This window comes from Sinohyriopsis cumingii, chromosome 2 (genome assembly GCF_028554795.1).
Source record: "Sinohyriopsis cumingii isolate HCF-2022 chromosome 2, ASM2855479v2, whole genome shotgun sequence".
In the NCBI taxonomy this organism is placed as follows: domain Eukaryota; kingdom Metazoa; phylum Mollusca; class Bivalvia; order Unionida; family Unionidae; genus Sinohyriopsis; species Sinohyriopsis cumingii.
In genome coordinates this window covers 29,126,964-29,140,580 of record NC_142962.1, presented here as the reverse complement: position 1 = coordinate 29,140,580, position 13,617 = coordinate 29,126,964, and the positions used below count along the sequence as shown (strand labels likewise).

The 13,617-nt window shown below is 35.0% G+C and overlaps 1 protein-coding gene across 1 annotated transcript in view; it reads left to right on the top strand.

The window, feature by feature from the left end:
• The window catches only part of LOC149804538 (uncharacterized), a 62,527-nt gene that overhangs the window by 36,653 nt on the left and 12,257 nt on the right, over positions 1-13,617 (top strand). Inside the window, exon 2 of the mRNA XM_089941314.1 lies at positions 8,272-8,315. Coding sequence (XP_089797440.1) covers positions 8,272-8,315 — 44 coding nt within the window. The remainder of the gene's footprint in view (positions 1-8,271; positions 8,316-13,617) is intronic.

Here is a 13,617-nt window from a genome sequence, read left to right as displayed (position 1 = left end):
CGAACGGATACTACGAGTGTTTTCAAATCTCAAACATACCTCTTCCCCAATATCTGTGATGGGATGGGGGATGTGTGTGCGTGTGTACTTTCTCTTCAACTACTATTATTGTCAAAGAAGTACATGTATGCATATAGCGTGGCTCCCCCGACTCTCACAGACAAAATAGATGGGTGGAAGAAGCACAAGGCTTGGTGTATAGTTCGATATATGGCGCCATTTTATGCCGGCTGTCTGCTATTTGCACACTTTTAAAAAAAACAATTCTCGTGTCATCTTCCTAGAATGCAATTAAAACCATTAATATGCTTAGTTGTTGCTTCATTAGTACCAATCGATTTACAGCCAAACTAAAGAAACACGTTGAATTTGTATTTCTTTAGGAAAACACACATGGGACATAATATACACGTAACATCGATAAAATTGTCAATATTTGCTCAGATATGTGTAGTTCCGTCAGACCTCGCTCACGTTCTCAACAAGAGATTCAATCGTGAAATGCTGCCATAAAAGATATTTTATCTGGAAGAAATCGATGGCATAATATCGTGACAATCCAGAGTTAAATTAACTTTACATAACCATAATAATAATGTTTGGTAACCCTACCCGTTACATTCAGTAGAACGAAGTGTCACATGTCAGCGAGTGCTCTGGTTACTGCCATATTTTCTGTTTCCTCGCCAACTGCATTCAAAATAGCTGTTTCCGGCCTTAAGTGTGTTGGTCGGGTAGAATAAGTTAATCAATGTTGTTTTTTTTCCTACAGGTGATTTAAGTACTGGTTACCGTAAACTTGTAATAGATTGAGGCGGAAAAAAACCCTAAGCTAATAGATTTTCCGAAATCAGTCCAAACTTCGAGCCATTAACTGCAAGGCATATCATAATTCACAAGTTGATCCACACACACAAAAAAGATCAGATTCTACACAACTTTTCAGCTGGATTTTAAACTATCTCAAGCTTTGCATTATTGTCAGTATAAGATGGTATAATTGGTTCAGTTATAGGAATAGTATATTGTGTTATTTCATTTTAGGTAACAAGTAAGTCTGACATTTTCAATAACTGTAGCTGCAAAACTCGCGAAACATCACCTACCTGAAGCCGAATATTCCTATTATTGGATCGTTTATAATCAGCATTTTCCACACGTATATGTTAGAAAGGGCTTGACCCGTTCTGTTTCCTAATGCATATTTATCTCCACAACTGCGCCTATCCTTAAAACTATCCAATGCGAGACAATAGATTCTGAGATTCTCCATTACTACGTTAGTCGCTTCGTAAGTCATTCAGGAACGCCCTAGAGTTATTGTTTTCTTCTTTTATTATGAGTATGTCGCCAGACGACAACACTCTACAGCGTCATTATTGACATATGAGTATCTCCCCAGGTATCAACGCCCTTGAGCGTTGTTTTTAACATATACTTGTGTTTCAAAGCGACAAAGAACTAATTTCTAATATATTTCTCCTTGGTATCTGCCCCATAAGACGATATTGGTGTCTCAAAGAAATGAACGATCGAGGCGCATAGCTACAAAAATCAAAGTTGTATATTGTGTTTGAACAGAACAAATATATCTTAAGCGACATGCAGGTTGTATTTATTACAAATATTTTTCTTCGCTTCTATTTTAGTTAAGATACATATTTTAAATAGAAATATAAAAATGCGAATGCACGTCGAAATAGAATACCACGTATTTCTTCACGTTCGTGCGCATCTTTGCCTTTATGTCACAGATATTTGTTGTATGTAAAATTGCTATTACTTGATGTAAGGGACTTGTATATATATATATATATATATATATATATATATATATATATATATATATATATATATATATATATATCGTTTATTTGTTATTTGAATTAAATACATGTACTCGGATTTCGTTTCGGTGAACAGCGTTACCCGACGGCGGTTTATGTATATCGTATATTATTTCGAAATGGTGAGTTCGGTTCATCCCATGCGGCATGAGCAAAGTACTTATAATGGGAAAACCGATTTACCTTGAACACACAAGCAGTGTATGGCTACATGGCCTGTGTATGCATTACCTTATCGTAGAGCTAAACAGCACATTACGAAGAGTCTTGTCAGTGAACAGTCCACTTTATGAAGCGCGATTTCCATCTGCAGAGCTGATTTATCGGTGATTGACTGATTGATGGCCGGTGACTGGCGAATGGTGGCTGGTGAATGCTGAGTGTAGTGCTGAAGGAGTGAAGGAGAGACGGAGTGATAGTTATGCTGTGTTTTCGTATATGCACCGTATTGTAGGTGTTGTTTAGCTGTGGTGCTAAATGTGGGTTGTGTTATACCCAGTGTGCTGCTGTCGGGGCTGACGTTGGTCCGGAAGAAGATAAAAGTCATCACGTGGTGAAGAACCAAGCCTTCTGGACCAAAGGGTCTGCAGAAAACAAGAAATTTTACAGATCTTTAGGCAGACCAGGAGGGGCAGACCGTTCATGGTGGCTCCTCAACCATTCGACAGAGCGTTTGGCCTGAGAAGACCTTTCGGATTTGTGTTCAACTCCGCAAGATATATGTCCCAATCTTTCATATCATATTTCACTATTTGGATAAAAATTCATCATATTTCACTATTTGAGTGAAAACTCGCCATATTTCACTATCTGAGTGGAAACCCGTCATATTTCATTAAGTGAGTGAAACATCATATATCATTAGTTGAGTGAAACATATGGTACATCACTAAGTGAGTGAACTATATCATTTATTAATATCTGTGTGGAAATTATCAATGTTTACGTGAATTATTTTTTCTATTGTTTGAGTCGAATCACTTTGAATCATTAATCATTGTATCTTTTTACTATTTAAGGTTTGTTCTTGCATATCACTTGACATTTCATTAAATCGCAATACATTCTCAGGTTCGCACATATTTCATTAAATATCCGATATTTGAATTTTGTTGGCGCACGAATCAAACAGTCTTTTACAATGAATCATTCTTAAATAAACATTGGATTTTTTTCATCATTAGTGTTCTTCGTTAGAATCCGATCCCAACCCGATTATCCTGTTACACTCGAATATCATCGTGGAATACCAGAATCGGTTCTTCCTCTAAAGGAAATCTATCTGGAGAACAGTCGCCGTTTAAATTTCTTATGACAATATATAAGATTATAAACACTTTGGGAGAAGATAAAGACTAATTAAACATTTTGCGACAAGATTAGACTAATTAAACACTTTGCGACAAGATTAGACTAATTAAACACTTTGCGATAAGATTAGACTAATTAAACACTTTGCGATAAGATTGGACAAATTAAACACCCTGGGAGAAGATTAGACCAAATAAACACTTTGGGAGAAGATTAGACTAATTAAACACTTTGTTATTAGATTAGACTATTTTAACACTTTGGGGGGAGATTAGACTAATTAAACACTTTAGGAGAATATCAGACTAATTAAACACTTTGTGTGAAGATTAGAATACTTAAACAATTTGGGAGAAGATTAGACTAATTAAACATTTTGTGAGAAGATTAAACTAGCTAAACACTTTATGAGAAGATTAGACTAATTAACACTTTTTGAGAAGACTAGAATACTTAAACATTCTGGGAGTAAATTAGACTAATTAAGCACTTTGTGAGAAGATTAGACTAATTAAACACTTTGTGATAAGATTAGACTAATTAAATACTTTGTGAAAAGATTAGACTAGCTAAACACTTTATGAGAAGATTAGACTAATTAAACACTTTGTGTGAAGACTGGAATACTTAAACATTCTGGGAGTAAATTAGACTAATTAAACACTTTGCGATAAGATTGGACAAATTAAACACCCTGGGAGAAGATTAGACCAAATAAACACTTTGGGAGAAGATTAGACTAATTAAACACTTTGTTATTAGATTAGACTATTTTAACACTTTGGGGGGGAAATTAGACTAATTAAACACTTTAGGAGAATATCAGACTAATTAAACACTTTGTGTGAAGATTAGAATACTTAAAAAAATTGGGAGAAGATTAGACTAATTAAACATTTTGTGAGAAGATTATACTAGCTAAACACTTTATCAGAAGATTAGGCTAATTAAACACTTTGTGCGAAGACTGGAATACTTAAACATTCTGGGAGTAAATTAGACTAATTAAACACTTTGTGAGAAGATTAAACTAATTTAACACTTTGTGAGAAGATTAGACTAGTTAAACACTGGGAGAAAATTAGACTAATTAAACACTTTGAGAGCTGATTAGACTAATTGAACATTTTGGTTTTATAACGGGATACATCTCACACCATATCGTAACTCGTTTGTATGTGTCGTATCAAGTTCAGTTCTTTTTGCTTTGCTAAGACTAACTAGCAGTTTATTGTGCTTGCATATTATAAATTGTTTTGGTACAGTACTTGCATATTTTATGTTGTTTTAGTACAGTATTTGCATATTATACATTGTTTTAGTACAATTCTTGCATAGTTTGCGTTGTTTTAGTAGAATGTTTGCATATGATACATTGTTTTAGTACATGCTTGCATATTATGCATTGTTTTAGTGCAATGCTTGCATATTATACATTGTTTTAGTACAATGCTTGCATATTATACATTGTTTTAGTAAGGTACTTGCATATTATACATTGTTTTCGTCAAGTACTTGCATGATATGACTTTAGCATATATGTTATTTTATCCTTACCTTTAGAAACATGTAAGGTTTGCTGATTTAAGTTTTACATGATCCCGCATCACTTGTTTATATATCGTAATAATATAATATCATCATAATATGCAACAGCTTTAATACCAGTAATAAACGTACTTAAGATAATAATCCGTGTGGAAAAGGGGAGCAACTCTTTAACACCAAAAGCACTCTTTCTTGAATGTTAAAACCATAATCGTATAAAACGGGGACAGTGAAAATTTCCGATAAGTGATATTGTCTAATATTTAAAATAAGTCATATTGTTTAATATTGTAATAAGTCATGTTGTTTAACATTATGATAAGTCATAATGTTTAATATTTAAATAAGTCACATTGTTTAATATTGTGGTAAGTCATATTGTTTAATATTTTATAAGTCAATTTGTTTATTACCGTGATATAAGCCATATTAGTTAATATTGTGCATGTTTCAGTTTTTGTGTGTATGTGTAAATCAGTCCACGTTTTGTGTGTGTATCTGGCGCTTGCTATGTGTTACGGTATCACATATCTATATAACTGTGTGTAATGGCATTTGTTATGTGTTACGGTATCACATACCTAAATTACTGTTTGAATCTTGCGCTTGTTATGTGTTACGGTGTCACATACCTATATTATTGTGTGTAATGGCGCTTTTTTATGTGTTACGGTATCACATATCTATATAACTGTGTGTAACGGCCCTTGTTATGCGTTACGGTATCACATGCCTATATTACTATTCGCAATTGTGTATCTGACTTCATTCTTGGCGTTTTTCGTTTAAAAAGAGTCAGTGATTTACTCAGTATTCATTCTTAAGGCTCCCTTAACGTCTGTAATCAATTAAATCTTATAACAGTGCTTTTTTATCAGATGTAATGTGTGCTTTCAAAAGCACTACAGAAGTTATTTTTTTTTATATTTTGTGTAATGTGTGCTTTCAAAAGCACTACAGAATTTATTATTTTTTTCTACCTGGTGCAACGTGTGCTTTCAAAGCACAACATAATTTTTTTCTATATCTACAGAATTTATTACTTTTCATATACTGTGTAATGTCTGCTTTCAAAAGCACAACAGAAGTTTTCATTTTTTATATCTGGTGCAATGTGTGCTTTCAAAATCATTACGGCAGTTAATGTCAAGCATTGATGAACTACATGCAGGGAAGTCCTAATGACGACATTTCAATACGTAGCTGAAGAACAGGTTCGAGTTAACCAAATATTTTCACCTATCGGAAACCGGACCCTAACCGGTACGTTTTACAACAAAACTCTCTCAGAAATTTGAATGACTTTAAAGTAAATATTGACAGCTTTCATAAATTAAAAAGAAATAATAAGGGTTTTCGACACAAACAGCTTTTACATCATTCGAGTTAACCAGGCCATTCCGTTATAAGATTGTGTATAAGATTGTGTATATTCGAGTTAACCAGGCCATTCCGTTATAAGATTATGTATATTCTAGTTAACCAGGCCTTTCTGTCAAAGGACTTTACTCCACTCCAAATCTTACTTGTAAATATTCTGAGAAATCTAAATTCTGCAGTTGTCAAATCGTTTATGATTTAAAGATTTGGCGTAGCGTATTTTTTTTTTTCCTTGAGTAAAGTTTTATGACGAAGGGGCCAGGTGACTGAATCTCGCGAACTCTATCAACTTCTCTAATTGCCGGCCTCTTCAACAATAATTGATCGTATCTCCAATAAAGTGCAAACACTGTCATACCGATGGGATGTCAATAAACAACGGTCAATAAACACACGTGCAATATTGTTGACTGTGGTATGCAAGTGACGAGGCGGCTTGTGGGTGATTTAATGAAACAGATACGGAAAAAGAAACGAATCTTTGTAGAACATAGCGAGCTCACACATTACGTATATACTGAAGTTCGATAACTCTCTATTTATTTATCAGTGCCCAGTGACAGTTTCCATTTGGAAATGAAAGACTGAGCACAAAACGAGGCGATCTACTTCAAAAACATTAAATATAAAAAAAGGATACAGAGTATCCTGGGGAATAAATGATTTAGTTAAAACGGTAATGATTTACAGTAATCGTGGAAAGTACATATAATTCAACAAGAGATATAGAGGACTGGGCAAAGAAGGGTAAGCCTAAGGTGAACCTATGGTCTATTGTTAAATCATGTCAGGCTCCCACGTGCTGCAGATAACTACTACCGATAGCTGTCAGTCTTCCAAACCTACATGTATCTCATCTACTTCTTTCTAAAGTGTGTACGCGTATGTGCATATATGTATATTTTTAATCACATGTGTTTTGAATGCAGTTAAATAAGAGTTCTTTTTGTACATATGTGTAGCATTTCCAGTTTTAACTACTCTATTATTGAGGACTACGTCTAAGATTTGTTGATTCTGAACAAAATGTATTATCCTCAATAAATAAAGTGATCATCATTATTATTATTAATCTATCAATGCATTCGACTATCATTGATTTTATTTCAACATTAATAGGTTTCTTCATTTTTTAATTGCCACGTGTTTTCACGTTATTCATTTAATCGTAACAGAATCATGCAGTTGAATGTAATATCAGACTAAAGTCTTCAAAACAAATCTGTGTCTCAGAAGATCTGTAACCATATTTTTGTGTTACAATGAAAGTATGTAGATTTTACCATGCTAATATTATATGTATGAATATGGAAATATGTATGTGTATCTATCTATCTATCTGTCTATATATATATATATATATATATATATATATATATATATATATATATATATATATATATATATATATATATATATATATGATACTAACTATGAGAATGATGCTGTATATAAATACAATATGTATGAATAGGATACTAAGTATGAATATGATATGTATGAGTAAGAACTTATGTATGAATATGATGGTATGTATGAATATATGTGTGGATATGGTGCTAAAAATGAATATGATAAAATAAATATGAATATGATGCTATGTATGAATATGATACAATGTATGACTATGGTACAATGTATGAATATTGTGCAATGTATGAATATGGTAATATGTGCTAATATGGCAATATGTATGATTATGATAATAAATATAAATTTGATATTATGTTAGAGCATGATAGTGTGTATGAATATGATACAATGAATACATATGGTAATATGTATGAATATGATAATATATATGAATATGGTAATATGTATCAATATGATACAATGGATGAATATGGTAATATATATGAAAATGATACAATGGATGAATATGGTAATTTGTATGAATATGATACTGTGCACGAATATGGTAATATATGTGAATATGATATTATGTTAGAGTATGATAGTGTGTATGAATATGATACAATGGATGAATATGGTAATATTTATGAATATAATATTATGTATGATTATGATATGGTTCCGCAGTAGCAATTTTAAAAGTTTATGGTTAAAGCCGATTTCACACCTTTGATATTATGTTAGAGTATGATCACTTCATTCACTTAGATATGGCTATACATGGACACGTATCTATAACATAATTTTAAAAATATATTGTTGTTATTTGCAGGTGTCAATGGGACAACCAACTCAACCAACCAAAAGGATAACAGTGTAAGTCTCTCTCTCTCTCTCTCTCTCTCTCTCTCATTAGATACACGGCTTGAGTCAAATGGATTTGCAAACTTCACTTCTAAGAAAGACAGCCACTGCTACGTTCATTTCTCAATTATTGTAGCTACCAGCAAGGTGGATGAACAAATCGTTTTGGGGCATTTTTAAATGTCCGTTTCTAAAATCGAGGCCTTAAAAAATTATGACCCCCCCCCTTGTCCGGGGTGTCCACGAGGATAGCAGGGTGTGTTATAAAATAACTGACTTATCATTGATGAGTAATTAAACCGTTGTTATATCAATAAGAAGAAGCGATTCTGTGCTAACTTTGGAATCTCGTACAGCTAAACTAGCTCGACAACGACTAGCGATAATTAAGAAATATCTCCCCGTCCGTGATTCTGTCAAACAGCAGCTACAACAGCGTCACGAGGTTCAAGTGGAATTTACAGAAGGTACGGAGCAGTTATTTAAATAATTTGTCGAACCAACCCAAAAAATTGTTACAGCAACCGAGGCAGCACAAAAAACCCTGACGCCCTGATACGGTTGATGCTGGTAAAGTGAGACTGACAAAATTTTCTTTGTGGATGCCAACAATGACACCATCGCTGACGGAAGAACAACGGCTGCTTTCTTTTACGGATAGTGGCTGAAAATCAACGTTGTTATGGTTGACGAAGACCACACACAGTATTACAATAATATTACTGGTTTATTCACATGGTTGATTGCATCACTGCAGGGAGTTTCAGCACCACGACATATATTCATAGCGCTTCATGATAACACCCGAGTAGATTCACAGACGCGAAACCCAAGGTGTCTGATACGCTCGAGGTCAGTGAAATTTCTCTGGGGATAAACTAGTACTAATATTAGTACCCTTATTCGTACCTCGTGGACAGGGTACTAACATGAGCATATACGTGTTAATGGAGCAAGCCGGGTGTGATTCACACCCGGCGCTCTCTTAGCCTAATAATAACACTTTAAACATATTCCTTGCATATAATCCAATACATTGAGTAGTCCTCTTATTTAATACCGGAAATATCGAAAATCATTGTAGAAATAGTTGAAAAATCTCGTTTACCTTTTTTAGCCGATATTTTCGTTTAGATCGTCCTCCATATTATTTCAAATAATGATTACTTCCGTTCTCAGCCTCGTTTGTTTGTGTGCCATATAAGGACATTGACGCCTTATTTGGAAATGTAAATAAATCGTAGTAGAAATTTGGCGCCGTTTGGGTCAGAAATTCTGTGCATTAAAAGTAAATACGGTTTATCGGCAACTTTGAAATTCACCAAGATGCGATTATTCGCACTTGATTGATAATAATATAGCGTAGAATATCCAAAATATGGTCTGGCAAGCCTTACGTAGAAAAGGGGTCACGGCGAGAGTCTCGCGTTATCTGTCATGGCGTACAGTATAAGGTTAGAGTAACCATGCCAATTTATTTTATCGTATAAGGGCTTAATAAATTGAAAATAAGCCAAACTTCTTTCACAGCATGATTATACTTATGTAGTTGATTTCTACACTGTTTGTTTTTCTGACTTTAGTGATGATATATCAGTTACTGCGATGGTAATTCTCCGCAGTTTATTCATCTGAGATCCTCACTGCTTGCATTTGCGTTCATAAACTTCTTGTCGATGATCGATCGATTTCCAAATGACACTGTCAGAGTCGCCACGGACTCATTATATATATATATATATATATATATATATATATATATATATATATATATATATATATATATATATATATATATATATATAAACCTTTTAGATAATATTCCATTGTTGCGTACTGATGACGCTCCTCCAAGGAGAAATAGGAGAATAAAAATTTAGCAATTACGTAATTATTCCTAAATTTTCAGATTATAAACCTCCTCGTTAGTATTACTGCGGTGGCGGGTTGCAGGACAATCTGCAGTTATCACAGCATTCATCGGCACCATCAGTTCATGATCCCATTCGCGACGTAAAACATTTTATCTAAATGGCCCTGGTGATTCTTATAAAACAACACGTACCTTAAAATTATTTATGGAGATCCCTGGATCTCCCACCGACATAATTGTTTTAACGCTTACACACAGACTTGCTAGGGAGATGAAAGAGATTGGGATTAAAGCCAATATTTATAAAAGCTTCTTTCAATGGCGGGATGATCAATGACCTCCCGAGCGAATGGAAGAAAAATATATTCCAAAAATCATCATTTAGGACAAAATATGCATGGTTTCCAAGGTAACGTAAACGAAGATTTTGGATTGGCTATCGACAAAATCAACGGTGATTAGCATGTGCGGCGATCATGGCCAAACTCTGCCATTCACAGAAGAATCACCACGATATGACGATGATGTGTTAGAAGACCACAGGGCCTTGGACGAATCATTATAAACGCTGAAGCAATGACGATACGTAAACCAATCAGGATTCAGTGTGAGATAATGCGCAGTGTAATTCCAGAAACCCCCATTGGTGATTTCTGGAACTTATTGCACCCTAATGATCTGATAGTTGCATCCAAGAAAATAGTTCGCGATTCACTTCAATCTGAATTATATAAGCACCATAAGTATAAATTTCATTAGTTCCACTGTATTATCGTCCAGCTGATACTCGTCTTCAAAATATTATCGTGGAGATTCCAGGTTCGGCGACCAAACAAAAATTGTTCTTAATGATATTGTTCATGTTCCCATCGAGGTTGTCGAGGGCGCCTAGGTACAGCCATAATGCTGAACTCTTGGCTATGCAATAACAATTCATTCATCGCATGGACTAACAATTTCAGATACCAATATCTGGATTGCTGATGATAATGTCGAATGGTCAAATTTAGTGTATTGGACAGTATCGAGAGTTACAAGAATGTCTCAGCTACACAGGATGTCTTATAATCAACCTCCGGATGTACCCGCATTTCAAGTCCCTGACATGGTAAGGAAAAACTTAACTAGATATCAGCGAGATGACAAAAAGTAAACTCGAGTTTGATATTGACCCAGAATTCATCATGGAGTTGAAACAGCGACAAAATAAATCACTGCGTGCGCTGTAACGCAATAATTGTGTGGCAATATTTTCCAAATGACCCATGACAATTTGCAGCGGCAGACTCGATAATAGTTTGGGCAATAAACGCGAAAATGCCGCGCTGACATGTCTCGAATGTAACCGACGTCTGTGTGTAATTGCCCTGATTCGCTAGTGAATCCATGCCGATGGAAATTGTGTATTTTCCCAAATTACATGTAATTGTTCACGGACAAATCCACGTTGAGGAGCCTCCAAATCGAGACGGTAAATTGCAGGCCTACCCGTAGATCTTACCACCTTGGAAATTGTATGTGTGGCAATACTCCGAATAGGGTAAGTCGCCTTTATTACCACCTTCACGCTCACCAGGCTCATATAAATACATAATTGTCGCCAGAAAGTCGCGTCGCTTAGCAGATATGTGTTTCTTTGCGATTGCATCAATGGGTTTCATAGCAATTGTACGCGTGACTTCGTTGTTTAACGCAGCTATCAGCAAGTGTTCGATTAAATAGCTCAACGATTGCTTCATCACCATATATTGCGGCATGTCCGCGCCTGATTTCAACATTATATTTCTGCATAGACGATTTTACTGCACCAATAAATTCTCTTGCATAATCAACCTGTTGCAACTGTGGCCATCGTAAATGTTCACGTTGAAAAATTCGCTCAAACGCGGATACGACTTCAGTTGGAATTCTTTTAAGTTGCAAGCGATTCCATGTCGCCCGATGAAGATGTTGCATTTATCCCTGACATCAATGATGCAACGTCGGTCGAAAAACATAAAAACACGGATGTCATTTTCGTTACACAGCGATAGGCTCGTATTTAACGGTGTTGATGCACATACGCTGCGAAACATTCATCAGACTTGGTGCCCAGGCGACATAGACATAAATAAGTTTAAAAACGTTTTTACACATTCTCATAAAACACCATGTGAATTCATTACAATTAATGTATACGATTCAAAAACACGATATCGCATTGGACTCGATAAAATCTTTGGTTGAGCTACCCGTCAGCACGTCAATGAAAAGTCCGTTATTTTGTAACACACTCTGCTACCTCCCGTGTACACTCAATATAAGGGTAGCGGTCCTTATGATATCGTTGCTGAAGGCTTGGATTGGCGTTGTAATACAAGATCTCAACATTTTTTAAGGCCTCGAGCTAGAAACGAACCATACAAAACGCCCCAAAAAGGTCGGTTCACCCCATTTCTGCTGCTTAGCTAAATCCCGGAACATTATGCAAAAGTCCTGTACCAAGTCCTGAGGCATTATAATAAGTCCCTGCTAAATCAGATATGTACCTACTGCATTAATAGAGCTCAAATGAATATCCAAACATTTCAGTTAGAATAAGTTTTCGCTAATATTAAAATAGAAAATTGGTATCTGAATATTCGTTTAATTGACTAGCCAGTCGGGCAGCTTCTATTCAACAAAAAATAAACAAGGACAAATGCAGACTATGCGACGCTGAAATGATTATTTTTCAAGGAAATTACGTAAAATCTGCTACGTCACCTAAAATCAATCTGCGACTGACCAAGGTAACGAAAAAATGAAAACATTCTGAATAGTCACATTGCTCACATCTTCATTTGTATTCACTACGATCTTGAAAAGATCACGTGCAAGCTGGCTTCTATTTATTGCGATCTTGAATCACATGTAAAATGGCTTATATTTATTAAGATCTTGAAAAGATCACGTGTACAATGGCTTATATTTATTACGATCTTGAAAAGATCACGTGTAACATGGCTTTCATTTATTACGTTGTTGGAAAGATCACGTGTAACGTGGCAAGTTGATGAAGATCATGATGCATAATAGAGATCATATCAAAGTCAACAAAGCCGTACGTATCATTCAACCTAAACTCTAAAAACTGTGGCAAGTTGATGAAAATCAAGGTATCTAATAGGGGTCATATCAAAGTCATCAAGGCCGTCCGTATCATTCAACCTAAACTCTGAAAACTGTGGCAAGTTGATGAAGATCAAGGTATCTAATAGGGGTCATATCAAAGGCATCAAGGCCGTACATATCAATCAACCTAAACTCTGAAAACTCCGTGAATTATTGTCGTACATTCGTTCCGTCGGGAATATTTGAAGTCAATCTCGCATTTAATAACCACCTACCCACACCCCGCTCATCTTACCTCAATGAATTTAACTCCAATACATTTCAGCATTTGGTATTTTATTCACGTTT